The sequence below is a fragment of the Cavia porcellus genome, unplaced genomic scaffold, assembly GCF_034190915.1.
Source record: "Cavia porcellus strain 051 isolate PalLab524CR breed Dunkin Hartley unplaced genomic scaffold, mCavPor4.1 scaffold_8, whole genome shotgun sequence".
NCBI lineage: Eukaryota > Metazoa > Chordata > Mammalia > Rodentia > Caviidae > Cavia > Cavia porcellus.
Genome location: NW_026947491.1, coordinates 45100253 through 45120401, shown reverse-complemented (window position 1 = coordinate 45120401; position 20149 = coordinate 45100253). Strand labels below are relative to the sequence as shown.

General features: G+C 45.7%; 1 protein-coding gene across 2 annotated transcripts; it reads left to right on the top strand.

Annotated features, from left to right (window-relative positions):
* Positions 1–639: 639 nt before the first annotated feature.
* On the top strand, positions 640–18426 carry Calcoco1 (calcium binding and coiled-coil domain 1). 2 transcript variants are annotated; one of them, XM_013159388.3, is made up of 16 exons: positions 640–786; positions 2958–3137; positions 3458–3560; positions 4408–4598; positions 6807–6965; positions 7466–7614; positions 9781–9871; positions 13237–13392; positions 13577–13831; positions 14285–14410; positions 15039–15134; positions 15490–15598; positions 15813–16015; positions 16412–16518; positions 16608–16698; positions 17445–17628. In XM_013159388.3, exons 2-15 carry the CDS (start codon positions 2982–2984, stop codon positions 16660–16662), a joined length of 1956 nt encoding a protein of 651 aa, XP_013014842.1. In that variant the 5' UTR covers positions 640–786; positions 2958–2981; the 3' UTR covers positions 16663–16698; positions 17445–17628. The 2 variants fall into 2 exon arrangements, with proteins under 2 accessions (XP_013014842.1, XP_003476297.1); XM_003476249.4 differs by lacking the exon at positions 16608–16698 and having other exon boundaries at positions 17445–18426.
* Positions 18427–20149: the final 1723 nt, after the last annotated feature.

Sequence of the window (20149 nt, the reverse complement as noted above, 5' to 3'; positions counted from 1 at the left end):
ACCTCTTCCAAGACCTAAAAATCACTCGGGGGTAACTTTGTCTTAGTGTGTGAGTAAAGTCAGGTTTTCTCACTGAAATCTTCAAGGTGGAAGAAAATGATAAATCATGCTCAATATATAGATTTTTGGAAGGGCTGTTCCTGAGGTTAAAGCAAAGAAAAAACGTCGACTACAGTTTTATGTTTCTACTCCCCTAAATGGTGAATAGCTGTCAGTAGCAAAGAATGCAGAAACACAAAATTCTGCTTTCATAACTCTGACAGCAGTTACTTGACCACTGTAGGATTTGATTTCTTCCTCCTCTGTAAAGGGTTTATAATACTTATCTTACAAGTGGTTGAGAAAAGTAAACGCAGAGGACTTCCAAGAAAATGCCTTGCCCACTATAAAGAGTTTACAAAACGCTTTAGAGCCACAAACTCTCCCACCCCCAACCAATGCACGCTACAAACCAGCAGCCTCCACGGGTGCCACCCCCGCCTCCTGAAGAATCATGGGCTGTGAGTCCTTCGGTGGTCACACCCTCGTGGGCTGGCACGGACGCGAGGACTACTTTTCCCAGGATGCCGCGCGGAGGCGGCCGCCGACACCGCCCTCTGTCCCGCCCCCTGGCGCGCGGCTTCCTGGATGTGTAGTCTCCTAAGAATCTGACTGGGCGGCCGTCGGCCGGGGAAGAACCACACAACCCAGGAGCGCTCGCGCGCGCTCTTCCTCCGCCCCTTCTGGAGTCTGAGTGCTGTTTTTGTTGTTGGTGAAAGGTGAGGGGAACAGCTGATCGTCTGTGGGGTAAGAAATTTGACCTAATTGCGGGAGCCGGGGATCTTCTGAGGGCCACCCCACTTTCAAGTCTGTGAAAGGATCATCTGAGGGAATTGCAGAAGTGACATGAGGGAGTGTTTGGGTCTTAATACTTTCCGGATTGGAGAAACCACCCCCACGTTTTGGGTATTCTTGGTTTCAAGGGGGCCCTGAACAGGGAGGGTTCCCCCTCATTGTCCTCACTTTCTTCTGAGGCCTACTCCATCGAGCTTGGTACGATTAGAGGAGTTTAGAAGGAGCTGAAATCTTTGCTTTATCTCTTCCAGACGACATTTGTCCCTCACAAACCTTGCCTCTCTCACCTAAATCCAAAGGCCTATACTATCCTGAAGCCCTCGGGAAAGTCTTTCCAAGTCGTAGAATGCCAGGGAACTCTGAGGCCTACACAGTCGGAACAGGACACATGAGCACTCCGTGTGAATATCTGAGTCTGGCTACGCCGCACAGTACATACACTTCAAGTAGCCAGAACTTTAGGCATGGAGAATCTTTGCAGCTGTTATGGGTTTTCTTTGTGGGAAGTATTCAAGGGTTCCCCAGGCATAGATCTTTGGAGACGGTTTGCACTCTTTCTCCTTCCAGAATTGTATTTGGAAAACACATGGGCTAGTTTAACCAGGGATTTTTCAGAGATGAAAATTCAAAGAAACCGCTTGTCTTCAATTCAGTCTCTATTTTGGAAGAGAAGTTGCTGCTTTTTATATTGCTAGCCTATGTTTCCTTTTCCCTTGAGTTTCTATTTTTCTTTTAAAGTTCCTCCCCCACCCCTTCAGCCTGGTGTGGGTTTGTGATGTTTAGGATGTGCGTATTACTAGTGGTGGTGGCTGATTGGGTACATCAGCTGCACTGACACAGGAACCAGATTAATGGGCTGGAAAAGAGAGATGAGGAGAGGCCCTGGGCTGAGTAGTTCTTTTGATTGTTGCTATTGCTATCTGACCTCACTTCACCCTCGTATTTTCCAACTAACTCTCTCTAGCTATATTGGAACATCCCTTCCTTCCAAACCCATTATATAGCATGTTTTCAACTGCCAATCCAAGCAGATGACAGTATTCAAACACTTAGAACTGAGGCTCAGAGTAGAAAAGAAAAAATAGGAAGGAAATACTAGAGTTGGGTTAACATCTGTTCAAATCAATAGGTTTCTAGGCCTGCTTTAGGTAAGATCTAAAGAGAAAATGTTAGGTTCTTTTTTAACTATTTCTTCCTTTTCTCAACATAAATGTATATTTGCCCTTCTTCAGGCCCCTTACTTTCCACTTAAATGTGTCCCCTGCCCAGGGGTGGGGCTTTCCTGGCTCTAAGCCCCCACATTCCATCTCCCCACACCACAGCGTTCCTGCTGAGTGTTTCACTCCACCCTTGAAGCTGCCGCCTCCAGAATTCTTGACTTCCTGGAATAATGAAGTTGAAAGACAGAACCTGTCTTTCCTTATATCCTCCCCTTCCCTTTATTTCTTAGAAGAAATCAGAAGCTTTCTGTTTCCCTAGAATTTGTGGGGGTAGACAACTGAGGTGGGTAGGTGGGCTGAAGGCTTAGGGACCAGGATTTGGCTGTTGGTTCCCACCCCCATTTCCAGCCATATTCTAGTTCTGAAGACTCAATCATTCCTTTCAGAGGTTAGTTGCTACTTTCAGGTGTCACAGTTCAGTTCTAGGTACATTTGGATCAACAAGCTCAGGAACAGGAATGGAGACCTGCTCAGAATGAATGGACCCCACACCATGCTTGGTTTTTACTTCAAGAGCCAAAAGGCATGAAGGAGGGGATAGAGAAATGGAGACTAGAGAATTTGAAATGCTCAGTGAAGTTAAGAAACAGAAAGGAGAGATTGAAAGGAACAAAACTGGGGATAATGAGACTAAATCAGTACAGCAGTAAAAACTGAGAAGTTAGAACTGATCTCTAGGAAAGACCTATGATCCAGAGTGTTGAAAGTATGACACATGGTGGGCACTGACTTGTGTCCCAGGTAAGAGTGATGCCTTTAGAATGCCCTGTAACACACAGAGGCTGGGAACCAGATGGGCCCTCATTTTGAGGTGAAGTGGCTGGGGCTGAGGGTGGGTTGAGTGCATTGGGGAAAGGGATGTAGATTGGAGAGACTGTAGAATATCAACTGTTTCTTTCGTAGGAGGACACATATCTCAAGGACAGGATGGAAGAATCGTCACTAAGCCGGGCACGGTCCCGGGCTGTAGTCAGCTTTCTGAATGTAGCCCGGACCTACATCCCCAACACCAAGGTGGAGTGTCACTACACCCTTCCCCCAGGCACTATTCCTAGTGCCAGTGATTGGATTGGCATCTTCAAGGTATCCTGGGACCCCTTTTGGCTTGTGTTTATGGGGAATGGGTTTGTTGGAATAAGAAGAGTGACTAGGTTCTTAGATTCTCAGACCAAGTCAATAAAGAAGAGGGAAACAAATCCAGAAGCCACCTGTACAAACAAAACTCATCTTCCCATTTTAGCCTTGTCCTTTCCTGACAGATTAGCATTCGCCCCTGCTTTCCTTGTCTCTCATCATCTCTGCCACTATAACACCATCTTACATCCTCCTTCAGTCTTTCAGCCACCTCCACCATCGATAGATGGTAGATGCCATAACTCTCACCGTTCTTTGGCCTTTCACAGGTGGAGGCTGCCTGTGTTCGGGATTACCATACATTTGTGTGGTCCTCTGTGCCTGAAAGTACAACTGATGGTTCCCCTATCCACGCCAGTGTCCAGTTCCAAGGTAAGAATGAAGATGGAAAACAGGGAGGAATCAAGGGTTTAGAAGAGGGTGTGGAGAGTGGGCACAGAGAACAAGTGAATACAAATAACCGTAATTAAGAGCCAGGCATTGTGGCACACACTTGTAGCCCAAGCTACTTGGAAGAAGGATCACTTGAGCCAAGGAATTCAGGGCAATATAGACAACATTGTGAGACTCTGTCTTAAGAAAAACAGGGGCCCTTTTAATGAGAAAATATCCAACAGGCCTCAGCAGACATAGAAGTATAGGATTTTCACAGAGCCAGGGACTTAGAAGAATCTTAGAAGAGCATCTGGTCCTCCCACCTACCCACAGAAGAACTCTTCTTATAGAACTAAAGGGGAAGGAAGAGGATGGCCAAAAGATTTTGAAAGACTTGGGTTCAGAGCTCAGCTTTCATTCTTATAAGCTGTGTAGGCTTAGGCAAATGACTTACCCTCTCTGTGTCTGTTATCTATTAGTAAAAGGGAGTTACTGGATTATCAGGACAATAAGAGGCTTTTAAATGACACAAAAGTATTAGCACTCAGTAGTATTTAGCACATGGTGAGCACTCAGTAAGTGGCCGCTAGCATTGTGATGTTTACAAGGGCTGGGAGTGGGTTTGGGAAAGAGGAGAGAGCTAGGTAGAGGGTAGGGAAAAGAGTCTCCCAAGGAACAGGAATAGCCTATGGGAGGTAAAGAGGAGAGAAACAGTATATGGGACAGGGAGCAAAAGACTGGAGCCTCAAATAATGGAAAAACCTAGCATGCTAAGAAGAAAAGGGACCTGCTGGCTCATGAACGCTGGAATCATACTGGGGTCCTGGTTCTGTCCTTTCCACAGCCAGCTACCTTCCCAAACCTGGAGCCCAGCTGTACCAGTTCCGATATGTAAACCGCCAGGGCCGAGTATGTGGGCAGAGCCCCCCTTTCCAGTTCCGTGAGCCGAGACCCATGGATGAGCTGGTGACCCTGGAGGAAACTGATGGCGGCTCAGACATCCTGCTGGTTGTCCCAAAGGCCACTGTGCTGCAGGTGAGAAAAGAGCAAGAGACTTGCTCCTGGGCCAGAGATAGGGAGGACAGCATTACAGGGAAGACCTGTCTGCTTCACCCTCCCCTTATTGCGAGCCTCAAGGTAAAGAGTGCATTAGGAGTTAGATAAAGTCAGCTTTGCAGAAAGTTTCACCCTTGATGAAGACAAATATGTGGGGCAGGAGAGCAGGCCACCCACAGTCCAGGGTAACTCAGGATTTCCAAGATCTCTTCATGCCTGCCTTCTCGGAGAACTACATCCTGCCCTAGGACAGAGGCGGTGAACCTACACCATGCGTGTTCTTTGTTTTTCTTTTAAAACAAAAGATGTTAATGTGCCGGGTGTGGTGGCACACATCTGTAATCCCAAAACTCAGGAGACTGAAGCAGGAGGATCATTGTGAGTTCAAGGCCAGCCTGGTCTGTACAGTGAGACTTTGTCTCAAAAAAAAAAAAAAATGTTAACATATGAGTTGTTTTTTCTAAACTAAAACCTCAGTATGCAGGTTTAATTGCAGTGCAGGCATTTTTCAATAAACAAATGGATTCAGAGTTGCAGCATGGGCACTGATCTCTAAAAGAGTCGCCATTAACTACCTAGAGGAAGTTACAAAGGCTGAAAGGAGGCTACCTCAGGAACACTGAGAAGAAGGGAGAGTGGGGCCTGCTCACAGGACAGGCAAGGAGTTAGAACAAATAATCAGAGCCACACCTGCTCATCACGTGTGACTCTTGGCACTTCATGTGATTAATCCTTTGAGGTCTAATATATGGATAAAATGCATGCTGAATTTTGAAGACTTAATATTTAAAAAAGAATGTAAACAATCTTGATAATTTTTGTACTGATTATATGTCAATAGAGGATTATATGTCAATTATATATTTAGATGGGATGAAATAAAATATTATAAAAATTAATTTCACATGTTTCTAGTTACTTTTGGAGTAACCAATAGAAAAGTTAAACTTCTATATGGCTTGTATTATATTTCTATTGGGCCAGATAGAAGGACTGGGGATTTAGCTCAGCGGCATTAGCTCCTGCCTTGCAAGCAGGCAGTCGTGAGTTCGATCCCTGGTACCGATAAAAAGGAAAAAGACAAAAAAAAAAAAAAAAAAACAGATAGAGACGAATTAGGGAGTGGAGGCAGATATTAGCAAGGAAGACTTTCTGAAGGAAGGCGGGGGCCAGGACCAGGTGGGGAGGAAGTACATCCCCCAAACCAGAGAATAGGCCTGAGGAGGGCTAAGAAGGTAAGAGCAGGTGGCTTTTCTGGCATTTGGATAGACCCTTGCCATGGAACCCCAAGTCTTATAAATACAAGGAGTCAACCCCAGAATAAAAACATAGCTGGGTGTAGTGGTACACAGCTATAATCCCAGTATTCAAGAAACTGAAGCAGGAGTATCACAAGTTTAGGAGTAGAGAGAAATACCCTGTCGTAAAAATAAATAAATAAGAATAGGAAGACAGTGTTTATACCTCACCTCACCTAAGTCAGAGATGTGTGAGCTTCTACTCAGTGTTCTGTTTTCACGTTCATTATTCTCAATTAAACGTCACAGCAGCTTGGCATCATGGTACGCACCTATAATCTCAGCATGCTGGGAGGCTGAAGCAAGACAGCTGTAAGTTCAAGCCCAGCCTGGACAACTTAGTGACTTAATTAGACCCTATCTCAAAAATAAAAAATGGAAAAAAAAAAAAAAAAAAAAAATGGGCTGGGATTCAGCTTAGCGCAAAGGCCCTGTGCTCCATCCCAGACTAAGATTTCACCTCACAAATAAGGACACAGAGATTTCAAGGAGTTCATCAGTTTGTTTGGTCTCATGGCTAGCAGAAATTGTACTGCTGATTTGATCTCAGTGTGCCTGACTCCAGAACAGATAGTAAATTAGAGGAGTGTCCCTACTCATCTGTATCTTGTGCTAGATTCTTGTAGCTGATGGGTGAGGACAGGGCCAAGACTAGGCTGGGAAGGTAAGAGAGGGAAGGCAGAAGAGTGCTGTGACTGTATGTCTGAGCAGGCAGCGGGTAGGACTTAATGGCACACCAGGCCACCTCTGGCCACTTCTGTATCCCCTGTGTTGACTTGGCTCCCCAGCCATAATATGCATGCAGAGAGTATCTGAGCCTTCAAGTGTGTGTGTAACAGGCCCATTCTCATCCTGCCTCATCTCCCCTTTCTACCCCTTCTCTCTGTAGAGCCAGCTGGATGAGAGCCAGCAAGAGCGAAATGACCTGATGCAGCTGAAGCTGCAGCTGGAGGAGCAGGTGACAGAGCTGAGGAGCCGAGTACAAGAGCTCGAGACAGCTCTGGCAACTGCCAGGCAGGAGCATGCCGAGCTGACAGAGCAGTATAAGGTGGGAGTTGGGCTTGGTGGGGGACAGGGTCTGGATGCTCACCCAACATCTAACATTAGAACCCAGGCCAGGCGTGGTGGCACATACCTATAATCCCAACACTGAAGAGGCTGAAGCAAGAGGATTGCTACAAGTTTGAGACTAGCTCAAACTACATAGCAAGACTGTCTCAAAAAAAAAAGAAAGAAAATCAGAACCCAGTGAAGAGAGGAAAAGAGAAATACTAATGAGCTCTTAAGATGGTTTTGCCATCAAGGAAATAAGTTTAAGGGGTTACAAGTGAAACAACTTGAGTCAAGCTGACTCTTTAAACATGAGAGTGCTTGCATAAGATGGAAACAGCCCATTCCCAGATAAGGGAATGATCCCACACAGCTTCTTTTTCAAGGAAGATGCCTGAGTGAGAGTGGTCCAGTGCTAGTGTGCTTTCTGTGTGCCTGTGTTTCTTTCTTTGAGAGATGAGCCTCAGCCTCTCTCTTGTGTGGAAACCTTAATTTCAGGGGCTTTCCCGGGCACATGGGGAGCTCACAGAGGAGAGGGACATCCTGAGCCGACAGCAGGGAGACCATGTGGCACGCATCTTGGAGCTGGAGGATGACATCCAGACCATCAGTGAGAAGGTGCTGACAAAGGAGGTGGAGCTGGACAGGTGAGGCCCTGCCTTTTGTTTTCTGTCTCCTTCACACTCCAACCTCCTATTTCAGGCCAGCCAGCCTGCTCTGTCTTCCCCAGTGTCTCCTGTCGCTTCACAGTCTCACTCAGGTTCTTTCAGTGACTGCAGATCACTTTCTGCATTGCTCTCTTCCATCTTCCCGGATGCTGTTCTGCATTCTTTACTTCAGAAATGATCATAGTTACCACAGCTTTTTTTTTTTTTTTCCTTTTTTTGCAGTACTGGGGATCGAACTCATAACCTCGTGCTTGCCAGGCAGGCACTTATGCCACTGAGCTAAATCCCCAGCCCCAGTTACCACATCTTGTGCAGCAAAAGCTAAGAAAGAATTAGGATTAATAGTCAGTGGACAATAAGAGAGGATAGATAGCAGATTTTACCACAGAAGAGATACAATTAAACTCTGTTCCCTTCTTAGAAAATAGTTGAGCTGGTAATCGAAGAACATGTAAACCATACCCTTGAAAATGGTATAAATCATAGAATCGTAGTGTTTAAAGTATTGTAAGGTGTAGAAGAAGTCACTATCAGGAGACAACCTCTTTTAGTTTTAGATGGCTGTTAGTTCTATCTCATATACGGAGCCAAACTTTACCCTCCTATAATTTACCAATGGGTAATTACCAATGGGTCCTATTTTTTTCATTCTTATTTTTATTAGTATATGTTTGCAGTACGTAACTATCACATTCATTGTGGGGAGTTGTGTACACAGCATATCTTAATTCCCTTTTCATTCCCTGGATCCTGAAGTAGACCTCTAGAACCACATAGAATGTTTTTTTCTATCATAAAACTGTTATATTTACTGAATAGTATAAGTATTGGCCACTTCCCGTCAAATTTTCATAGTGTAGTTCTTTCATTTATCAAATATTATCATTTTCTCTTATTTAGTACTGGGAGCTTTAATATTTTTAGAGATTCTTTGAAGGAAAGATGTAATCTGCACAAGGCCCAGGGTAATAAATGAGCTGGTCTGAAAGGCTTCTTCAGGCTGTGCTGATCTTGCTTTAGGAAGATCCTACATGCCTGTGTTCTTAGAGACTGTCTAGACTGGGGTCAGCATACTGCAATCCATGTATCAAATCTAGCCTGCCACTTGGTTATGTGCAGCCCACAATGAAGAGGCTGTTTAACATGTTTTAATTGTTGAAGAAGAGATTAAAAGAATATTTTGTGATGTGAAAATTACATGAAATTCAAATGTCAGTGTTCATAAGTGAAGTTTTATTGGGACACACAGTCATTCATTTACTTATTGTCTGTGTCTGTTTCTAAAGTACAGTACCAAAGCAAAATAGTTGCCCCAGAGACCATATTGGCCTGTAGCGCCTAAAATATTTATTATCAGGCTGTTTATAGATGAAGTTTGACAACTTCTGATGTAGAACAAAGTTAATTTTATTTATTTATTTTAGAGACAGTTTCAAATTTTTTGTTTGTTTATTTATTTCAGAGATAGGGTCTCACTAAGTTACTAGACTTAGGTTGTCCAGACTAGGCTCAAATTTGCAGCTCTCCAGCCTTAGTCTCCCAAAGTACAAGGATTATAGACATGTGTCATCATGTTTAAGTGGAACAAAAATTTAATCAGTCACTTCCTCTAGTCTAAACAGCCTAGATTCTAATCTCTTGATTAAAGATAGTCAAGGAATCATCAGCAGACATTCCTTAAAATGATATATAAAAGTCAGGCATAATGGTCCATTCCTATGATTATAGTATTCTGTGAGGCTAAGGCAGAAGGATCAAAAATTTGAGCCCAACTTTGACAACTTAGCAAGACCCTGTCTTAAAGTAAAAAATGAAAGGAGGACCAGGGCTTTACCTCTGGGCTCAAAGGCTCAAACCCAGAGGCTCAGGGTTCAATCCCCAGTACCACAGTCACCCTCTAACCCCCACTACCACTGCATACACATACACAAGATAGGTAAAGAGAAAAGAAAATTGTTTAATGCCTCACTTGTGCTGTATGAACCAGGAATCTTGACTCTTTGAGACTTAAAAATGGGTCCTCTGATGACTTCAGCCTCCCAGAGTGAGGTAGAGGCTTGGACCTAGAACAACACCAGTGAACAGAGTAGGACAGAAGTCCTCTCTGAGTGCCCAGATGATCCAAATGTTGTCCCCCACTTTCAGGGTTAGAGACACAGTGAAGGCCCTGACTCGGGAACAGGAGAAGCTCCTGGGACAGCTGAAGGAAGTCCAAGCTGACAAGGATCAAAGTGAGGTAAGGGACTCACAGCTAATTTGCATTCTCAGTTGTTCATCTGGTGTTCACTGAATCCCTTCTGAGTGCCAGACATTAGAGGGGGTAAACATGGAAAGAACCTGTGTGCACTGTACTCCAAGCACACTACCTGCACCTAATTCAGGATTCATCAAAGTGAAATCTAAGAAGTGTCACAAGGGAAAGAGCTGGCTATGGTGTGATCCCTGGCTCCTGCTGCACAGTATTGTGGTATCCCAGAAAGTTATATTGTTGGAGTCATTAGAAAAGACTGTTAAAAGGAGGGTAAGAACTGGTCTAATACTTTAAAACCTTTTTAGCTACAGGACCCTTTCTTTCCCTAACAATGAAGTTTTATATCTTGTGCGAAACTTTACTAAAAAAGCAAAAGCAGTACAGTGCCAGCTTATTTTTATGAACTCAAATATATAACATTAACCTATAATGTAATCAATAAAATAATTTTGATGTATACCAAACTTTTAAATTAAGTATTATGAATGACTGTTAGTCAGCTGTAGAGGATAATGAACTTCTGTATTTTGTTTTGATACTGCCTAGCAGGTTTGAGGTTCTAAGTTCAGTCCTAGAAGCACAAAAAAATTTTTGTTTTGATTGTACAATACTGAGAATACCTTGAATCACACACAAGTAGGTAAAAATGATGCATTTACTCTTCATCTCAATAGAAAATGCAATAGAAACTTTATTCAAAGGTTTGCACAAAAATGAATTAACCTAGGAGCACACATCAATGGGTTGGTGATCCCCCAGTATGTTGATTTATAAGTTTATATGATTTTTTTTTATTTAAAAGGAAAAAGAAAAAAACAGAACAAAACAAAACAGTGTAAGTAATACAGAACTACAAAAAAAAAAAAAAAACAGTAAGATATTACCAGTTAATAGATTACACACTATCATCTTTGAAACGGTTATTCAGGTCACAGGATCAAAGCATACAAAGTGAACATTCAAACAGACTGCAAATAGTTCAGTGTTCAATGATCCAATCAAAAATATTAATATGGTCATCTATTTAACACACCTAAACACACTTGCTATTGTATCCTTTAGGGCACTTTTTTTTTCCCTCTCTTTATTACAACAAAATTTACACATTTTGGGTTTTATTGCTCCCATAGATCTTATTACTTTTTTTTTGTAAGAGAATAAAATCAAACATGATAAAACAAAGCTGTCGGGGCTGAGGATTTAGCTCAGTGGCATAAGCGCCTGCCTTGCAAGCAGGCAGTCGTGAGTTCGATCCCCCAGTACCGATAAAAAGGAAAAAGACCAAAAAAAGAAAGAAAGAAAGAAAGAAAACAAAGCTGTCAGTCAAAACCAAGGATAGACATAGTACATGATGTAAAAACAGAGTACAAGGTTATCAACAGTGGTTACCATAATGCCTCTTGCTTCCTTAAGAATTGTCTATCTCATTAGGTATTATAAAGTTGAACAAAACAGTAGAGAATAAGACCAATAAAACCTAAACATTGTAAACCTTACAGAACTTCAAAAGAGGATAATAGTCAAACCAGAATGGGCATCAAAGTGAATCTTATTGCCTTCAAAGTAGTTGCCTATACTCTGATACTTAATACTATCATACAGAGCGGAACAGAGTCTAATCAATCAAAACAAGATAGTGGGAGTATTACAGGACTTCAAATCAAGTTAATAGGAAATCAAAAAAGTTACTATAATATATCCTGCTAGTTTTTTTGATTTTTCCCCCTTAGTTTAAAAAAGAAATAAAAAAAATTAAATAATTTTTTAATGAATAAGGGAGAGGTTGAGATAAAAGAGGGCATAACAACATAACATACAGGTCAAAACATGACAGTTTCAGCAACCTAGTGTTTCACCACCAAATAACCCAACTTAATAGTAGTTACCATAGTGTCTTTTTCCTTGCAATATTTGAATATAACTTCATATGCTCTAGCATCAAACATATCAGGACAGTGTAACACCATTCAAGTGGATGAAAGCATTGTGGAGTATTTAGAACCAGCTAACAGAAAAATGAACAATGGTTTCTATATTGTCTCTTTGCCTATAACAATTTTTGTTTATACTACCACATATGATAAAATCCAGCAAGATACAACATGATAAAACCAATGGAGTTTGTATGATTTTTTAAAAACATAATGTTTAGGGCTGGGGATTTAGCTCAGCGGCGTAAGCGCCTGCCTTGCAAGCATATGGTCGTGAGTTCAATCTCTGGTACAGATAAAAAAAAAAAACATAATGTTTAATAATTTAGAACAAGTTTGCACTGAGGTAGAGGGTTTGCTTACCCCTGAGTTTCCCAAAACTGCATTAAAAAAAGAACAAGTTGAATCAGATGTTTATACAATCCTTCAACTGCTTCCTCAGAAACCTGCACCTCTATAAAAGGTGGTTTGAAAACCCTTTACTTAGCAGTGAAGAATGGATAGAATTAGAGTAGCCAGAGATAAGTGGAAGAACATTTTAGGAGCAGAGAAAGATTTGAGCAAAAGTTTAGAGACCAGGATGCTCAGGGAAGTTGAATGTGTGAAAAGCGTGAGATGTTGCACAGGTTACATTCTAGAGGAGCTTGAGTTTAGCCTATGTTCTGAGGTTTTTTTTTTTTTTTTTTTTTTTTTGGTATGTGTGTGTGTGTTTGTTTGAAACAGGATCTCACTATGCAGTTCAGGTTGGCCTGAATTCACTTTGTAGTCCACATTGGCCTTGAACTCACAGTGATCCTCCTCCCTCTGCCAGCTGGGATTACAGGCATGCATCACTACATACGCCCAGCTTAGCCTATTCTTTAAGCAGTGAAAAGCACTGATCATTTTCAAGTAAGGGTGACAGGTACTTGTAGAATTATACTTATGCAAGAGGATCACATGAGTTTGAGGCCAGCTTGGACTACAGAGTGAGTTCAAAGCCCAGACTATATAGCAAGACCGTATCTCCACAACACCAAAAAATATATATACTTAAAGATTAATCTGCTAGTTTTGTGGAAAATAAAGTAGTTGTGTGGTTATTCAGTCATCCAACAAGAAGCACAGAGCCTGAGCTAATGTGGTTGTGGCAATAATAAAAAAGAAAAAATGACTGATCTAAGAAGAAAACAGAGAAGTGCAACGCGGGAATATCGACATGTAAGACTCCAGGCTAAGATGCCTGATACTTTGTTCAGGAGATAGAGACTGTTCAGGCTAGTTGCCCTTTGAGTGACCAACACAAGAGCTAGCAAGAGCTGAGTGCTTGAACTTGTATTAAATGCAAGAAATAGGACCTTGACGTCTCTCATCACATGGCAGAAGTCATCCTCTCTCCCTAGTTACCCCAGCACTTCTACTCCTTTTTCCTTTCATCAGGCTGAGCTCCAAGGGGCACAACAGGAGAATCATCGCTTAAATTTGGAGCTGCAGGAGACCAAGGGACAGCAAAAGGAGCACAGTGTTCAGGTGCAGCGACTGAAGGACAAGGTGGCCCAGATGAAAGAAAGCCTAGGCCAGGCCCAACAGCGAGTGGTGAGTGAAGGCTGTAGGCAACACAAAGCATTGAGGGTAGCTTCTCTCTGGGTAGCCAGAAAGAAGGGAGAAAGACATGGCTAAAGACTTGACAATATAATCTGAGTCCTCATGCTGAGGATGGAGGGCTGGTTTACAAATGATTCATTAGATCTCTGATCTCTGTCTCCTTCTTTCTTCTAAGGCTGAGCTTGAGCCCCTGAAGGAGCAACTTCGAGGGGCCCAGGAGCTTGCAGCCTCAAGCCAGCAGAAAGCCACCCTTCTTGGGGAGGAGTTGGCCAGCGCAGCAGGAGCCAGGGATCGCACCATAGCCGAGCTCCACCGCAGCCGCCTAGAAGTGGCTGAGGTCAATGGCAGGCTGGCTGAGCTCACTCTGCATCTGAAGGAGGAAAAATGCCAGTGGAGCAAGGATCGGGCTGGGCTGCTGCAGAGTATGGAGGTAGAGGGGTAGGGGTAGTCTCCTGCCCCCTAGATCCCCCTCAGGGGGGCTCCTACATGTGCTCAGGCACTCTGGGCAGGATTAGAAGTCTGGGAGCATTTAGAAATGGAGCAGGGCTTAGAGGAAGGTGCTCTTTATTCTCAAAGCATGACCGGAGCCCTAACCAATATATCCTAATCCCTGATCATTGTAGCACATGCCTTAGTTATCATCGTTGCTACAGCAACATTTCCACTCTAAGCAGGCCTTATCCTAATACTGTTCCTGATCAGCATAGTGCCTTGCTGTTGTGTCCTATCCTTTGTTCAAAGAGTATGGGCAGTAAGAAAAGAAAATTGCTCCAAAAGTAATTCAGTCCAATAAAGGGAGAGATCCAGAGATCCATAGTGCTATTCCTGGAGCCCTTCCTGTTCCTTCCCCTTACCTTCCCATTCTTCTTTCACTGACCTCCAGGCAGAGAAGGACAAGATCCTGAAGCTGAGTGCAGAAATCCTTCGGCTAGAGAAGGCAGTGCAGGAGGAAAGGACCCAGAACCAAGTGTTCAAGACAGAATTGGCCCGGGAAAAGGATTCTAGCTTGGTGAGGCAGCCAGCCACCACAGGCCCCTTGTGTATCCTCCTGAGGTGTCAGTGTTACTCGCTGTGTCTTGAGTGGGGGTTCAGAAGTTCCAGCTTCCCACTTCTGTGTTGGGTGATATGTTGCACACCTCCCATCCTCCATTGGTTTGAATGTACAGTGTCCCTCTCTGCTCTCAGAGCACAGGTCTGGGACTAGGAGAATTACGGAGTGGCCCCTGATATGACTGAGGCCTCTGCATGCCAGCCTAGGGCAGTCAGCCAAGTCCGACCCTAAGCGAGGCAGAGCTAGTGCCGGGCATAGTGACGTATACCTGTCATCCCAGCACTAGGAAGGCTGAGGCAGGAGGATCGCTGCAAGTTTGAGGCTGACCTGGGCTACAAAGTGAGCTCAAAGCCAGCCTGAACTGCATAACAACACTCTGAAGAAGACCAAAAAAAGAGAGAGAAGCAGAGATTAGGTCTCAAACTGAGTCTCTGGCCAAGACAGGGGTTCGATGGAGGAAGAGCATTGAGCAGAAAAGAAACTGAGGTGTGATGAGACCCAGTTCTTCAGTGTTGGTCTGGGTCCAGAGCCCAGGTTCTTGGAGTTACATTGTAGGCTCCGGGTTTCACTGGCCCTTCTTCCTCAGGTACAGCTGTCAGAGAGTAAGCGGGAGCTGACAGAGCTGCGGTCAGCCTTGCGCGTGCTCCAGAAGGAAAAGGAGCAGTTGCAGGCTGAAAAGCAGGTGAGGACATATGACTCAAGTCCCCAGACCTCAAGGCTGAGGACCTGGAGAATCAAAACTCTGTTACCTTCTTGTCATCCCTGCCTTAGAAACTGTAATCTCTAAGAGGGCCCAGAGACTAAAAGAGGCTCTCTAGTTTGTTGTATTAGCTCACTTGGCAGGTCGACAGGGTCGCAGGAGGAGAGAGTGCAGAATGGCTCCTGGGTGAGGGGACTTATCTTGCATGACCCCACATGAAGGCTTGTATCCTGAGGAGCAGTGGGTTCATCCAGGAGCAAGGAAAGGCTGTGTGGGCCCACAAAAGTTGGCATCTTTGCAGCCTCTGCCAGCTGCTTCTCTTCCTCCTCAAATCTAGGAACTGCTAGAGTACATGAGGAAGCTGGAGGCCCGCCTGGAGAAACTGGCAGATGAGAAGTGGAATGAGGATGCTGCCACAGAAGATGAGGAGGCCGCTGCAGGACTGAGTCTGTATACCCCCACTGGTGACACCTCTCCCCAACCCAGTCCTTCTGTTGAGGAAGGACACCCCTGGAAGTTGCCTCTGCTCTCTATGTGTTTGGCCTTTTTCCTTCCCAACCCCCAGCCTCTATGTAGCTTAACATGCCCCTCAGAGACAGAGCTGATCCAGCCCTCTAACACACACCCTTCTTTTTCCTTTGCCTGCTCCCTGTTCCACAGGCTGCCCAACGGCTCTGACAGACTCGGAGGATGAGTCCCCAGAAGACATGAGACTCCCACCCTATGGCCTGTGTGAGCATGGAGACCCAGACTCCTCTCCTCCCGGGCCCCGAGAGGCCTCTCCTCTCGTTGTCATCAGTCAGCCAGCTCCCATTGCTTCTTCCCACCTCTCAGGGCCAGCTGAAGACAGCAGCTCTGACTCGGTGAGAGTGTAAGCAGGAAGGAGCGGGTAGGGCCACACCCAAAGCTCCAGCCCTAAGAAAGTCTTGTCACATAGGGCTGTCTGTTTTGTTTTTGTTTTTCGTTTTTATCGTGCTTAAGCGAGTAGCTCTGTCATTGAGTTATACCTCTAGCTCCCGATGTTCTCTCTTATTCTCGGGAGAAGCAGGCTCAGCCTCTCTTCAAAGCCATGCAGTACCAGTCCAGCCCGATAGGCTGATTGCCTCCAGCTCCATCATAACCTCTCCTGCCTTGCTCTTCCCACAGCCCCTCTACCCACTGTCCCAGCTTTGGCTTCTCTTCCCTTACCTGTCCCAGTGTACTGCTCCCTCATGTTGGGGTCCCACCCCCAAACCCATGCATGTCTCTTTGGTACCCAGGAGGCTGAGGATGAGAAATCAGTTCTGATGGCAGCAGTGCAGAGTGGGGGTGAGGAAGCCAACCTGCTGCTTCCTGAACTGGGCACTGCCTTCTATGACATGACCAGGTGGGTGCAGTGGGGGAAGACAGAGGGAGGTGGGAAGAAGTCACTGGGAAAGGACATCCATGTTAATAGTCACCGTGCCCTGTCCTTAGCCTCCCCCTTCTTGGCTTCAGTCAAAAAAAGGAGACACAGATGTGGTTGACTTAGGAAGTTGCCCACCATCCCAATGCCAGGTGCCTTCAGGTAATCTCTCACCACCTCTTCTCCTTGCACTCCAAGGCCCTGCCTTTAACTGGCTTCTGTATCGTTGTAGCACCATCTTCCATGGAGCCCTGCATCCCCTCACTCCTTTCCCTACCCCTTCCCCAACCACCAGGTAGGTAACCTAGGCTCCTTGAGGGAGGAAAGGAGTTGACCCAGGCTCTCATGGACAGGAACAGAAAGAAGCCTGGAGTACAGCATCTGTGTAGCTAGTCTTGAGATGCTGACCCTTTTCCCCAGGGATCCCCTGGGGACAGACTCTCCCAGGGTGAGGGGTTCAGGTATCCAACTCAGCCTCCTTTTTGTGCCTTGGGCCAAGAGGACAGGGCATGGGAAGAGAGATTTTTATCATCAAGCCCCAGCTCTGCCTGAGTGTGTGATGGGCTCAGGGAAGGGAGGGGTGATGCTATCATCCTTCTTGACTGGAGCAGGAAGATGAAGGACGATGTCAGACTCATTTTCAGCCTCATTAGGCAGCAGACGGAGATGGAGAGAGAAGCGCAGGAGCTTGGGGGATGGGCCCTGCACTACAGAGACCAGCAGATCATGTTGAAGAGCAGCCAGGGGGATCTGGAAGCAAAGGCGTCTTGTGTTGTGGAGAGAAAGATGCTGAAGGAGAGGCTAGAACAGAGAGTAACCAGAATGCTGGTCCTGCTCTCTGAGGTCTGCAAGTCAAGAAGGCAGCAGAGTACTCTGATCATCTCCCGTCTCCCTTTGTGTCTGTTTAGTGGCTTTGCCATGGATCCCTTGTCCGAGGCCAGCACTGGAGGCAGTGCCCCCCCACCATGGAAGGAATGTCCTATCTGTAAGGAGCGCTTTCCTGCTGAGAGTGACAAGGATGCCCTGGAGGACCACATGGATGGACACTTCTTTTTCAGCACCCAGGACCCTTTCACCTTTGAGTGATGTCACTGCTTCCTAGTACATACACAAGTACACACATACATGTACACGTGAGTGCACATGCGCACGCACACAGACATACGCTTTTCCATCCACTGGGCTCCATGATACTCCGTTTCCTAAGAACCACTCCTGGGTACCCTTGTTTTCATCCCAGGCTTGCTAACTTCATCCTCTTCTCCCTGGTTTTTGTCCCAGCCGGTGTCCTCTTTGAAAGCAGTAGCTAAACCTACCTACTGAAAGCAGTTTTAGAAGAACCAGGATAGTGGAGACCTGTGGGACTAGCACCATCTGCTCCTAGCCCTGGTTGCTTCTGATACACACTGATGCCCCAAAGCCAATTCCTGGGGCACCCCACCCTCTTTTATTTGGGGGTTTATGTTTGTTTACCTGAGTCTTCTCTGGGGCCTGCATAGGGGCAGTAGCATGGACACCATGACCTCTTCAGGTCTCTTTGCTTCTCGGTTTCATTGGTTCCTCTTTCTGTTCCCTGGTTGCTTTCCATACCCATCCCCAGCCTTTTCTGTAGAAGTAATACCTTAGATATAATATGGGGGTGTCTTTTGTATTTTTAAGGCTTCCTGTACTATCTCCTGCCTCTCCCTGCTGCCCTATTCCCCCACCCCTGTATCCTCACGTGAAAAGAAAATGTGCCTTCTGTGAGGGACAGGTGGAAAAAGTGATACTAGGTGTTCTCATTTCCAGCTCCTTCCCAAAGTTCCCCACAGTAATAAGAGCTTCCTCTCCTCCCATACCCTTCCTATCTTATCTGTAGTTTGGACAAATATATTTATATGATAAGTGTAACTGTTGTTGTAAAATGTGTTCTTATAAGGTAAGACTCCCAGAATGTGCAGAAGGGGTCAGAGGGAGTTGTTAACTGCTGGGCAGTTGTCTTCCCACCATGCTCCTGCTGGGCTGGCCATCTGCTCCAAGAGGATAAGGGAGCTTGGAGCACTGCAGTGGGAGGGAGCAGACTGACAAGTCTGGGGGCTGTGTTCACAGTGGAGCCCCAGGAGTGGGGCCTGCTGGGGAAGAGCAGCGAGGCTTCTGCACGTGTCTTCACCACCCATAGCAACTGTCCTTGTGCCTTGGGCCAGAGTATAGGCATGACTTCTGTCAAGAGTGCACATCTTTGAATACCCACATAGTGGAAGCTGCCCGAGGCCCCTTGCCTCTGAAGGCCATTTTCAATCCCATCCCTACCTCCCTCTCCCTCTGTTGCCACCTCATACGCCCACATGCACACTCTGACTCCACATCACAAAACACATTCATCCACTCTAAGCAGCTTCACCAGCCAGACAGACACATCTGCAGCATAATAAAGCATTTATTAAGGAACTGCATGCTCACCAAGGCTTCCAGTGGTGTCCTGCCTAGCTACATGCCCATGGCCCCCTTAGTCTCACCCCGGAGCTCCTTACCAGTGTGCTCCATTCCCTCCAGGGTCCCTGGGTGACACCCCTCAACCACCACCATTCCTTCTCTCCATCCACCTGAAACCTTCCAGCCCCACCTGGATGACATCTTACATCCTTCCTTCTTCCCTCACATCTCTGTATCCTAGCAACCCATCTCGTTCCCTGAATCCCTTCCAAGGAAATTAGAGATAATGGATCTCTCCTCGCTCCATCTCAACCCCTCTTTATTGATCCTCCTTTAATGAAAGTTAATTATAACAATGATTTAATTAATAGAATCCCTCTCTTCCTTTATTGCTTCCCGTATTAAGACTATTAATAAATACGAGCTGGGCTGACAGAAGCATCCATCACCCGCCTGGGATTCCCCCATCCCTCCTTTACCCTCCCTTTCTGCCCCCTCCCTCTCTTGGCCTATAAACTTGCCGGGGTAGTGGGGGTTAATCAGAGAGGAATTATGAGCCAACATCCCCAGCAGGAGGTGCATTTAATGAAATCACTTGTGATTTATGTCTGGGGGAGGTTAGGAGGAAAGAATCTGGGACCCACACATTCCTGGCCCCCTAATACAAGAGAAGAAAGAGGAAGAGAGGCAGAAATAGGGACCTAGGCCCTCTGTTCCCATCCCCATGGCCCCTGCTAAGCCACACTGCCTGCCAGGAGCTGTGTGGCTAACAGCACCAAGACCACAGACGCAGAGGCTGTCAGACCAGCACCTATGAGGACAGCAGTGTGGGTTTTGCTCTTTTGCACCTGCAGCACTTTCCAAGGGTCCTTCTGCCTTCTCCCCAGCTCTATTCTACTTCACCTTCACAAAGCTATTCCACGGCCCCCTCCTCCAAGAAGCCCACGATCCTTCATCAGCGCCTTCCACGTGGATATCTAAAGTCTCCAGCTGCTCCCTTCACTGCCTTTCTGTATGTCTTTCTGGTGTGCAAGCTACACTTTCACACTGTGACTCCCATTGGCATTGGGAGCCATTTCTCTTCCTCACTCATGATTTACCTCACCCAGTGTCCAAGTCATAGCCCTGATCCAGAGGAGCTATGGGGAGGGTGGTGCCCTGCACTGCAGGAGGGAAGACAGCCTGGTTCCCATTCTAGTCC

Excerpts from the sequence above, each read along its gene's own strand:
- Calcoco1 (XM_003476249.4), top strand. The coding sequence starts at position 2,982 with ATGGAAGAATCGTCACTAAGCCGGGCACGGTCCCGGGCTGTAGTCAGC. Across the intron at positions 14,411-15,038 it reads GGGAAAAGGATTCTAGCTTG|GTACAGCTGTCAGAGAGTAA; the intron begins GTGAGGCAGCCA and ends CTTCTTCCTCAG. Across the intron at positions 16,016-16,411 it reads AAGACAGCAGCTCTGACTCG|GAGGCTGAGGATGAGAAATC; the intron begins GTGAGAGTGTAA and ends TTTGGTACCCAG.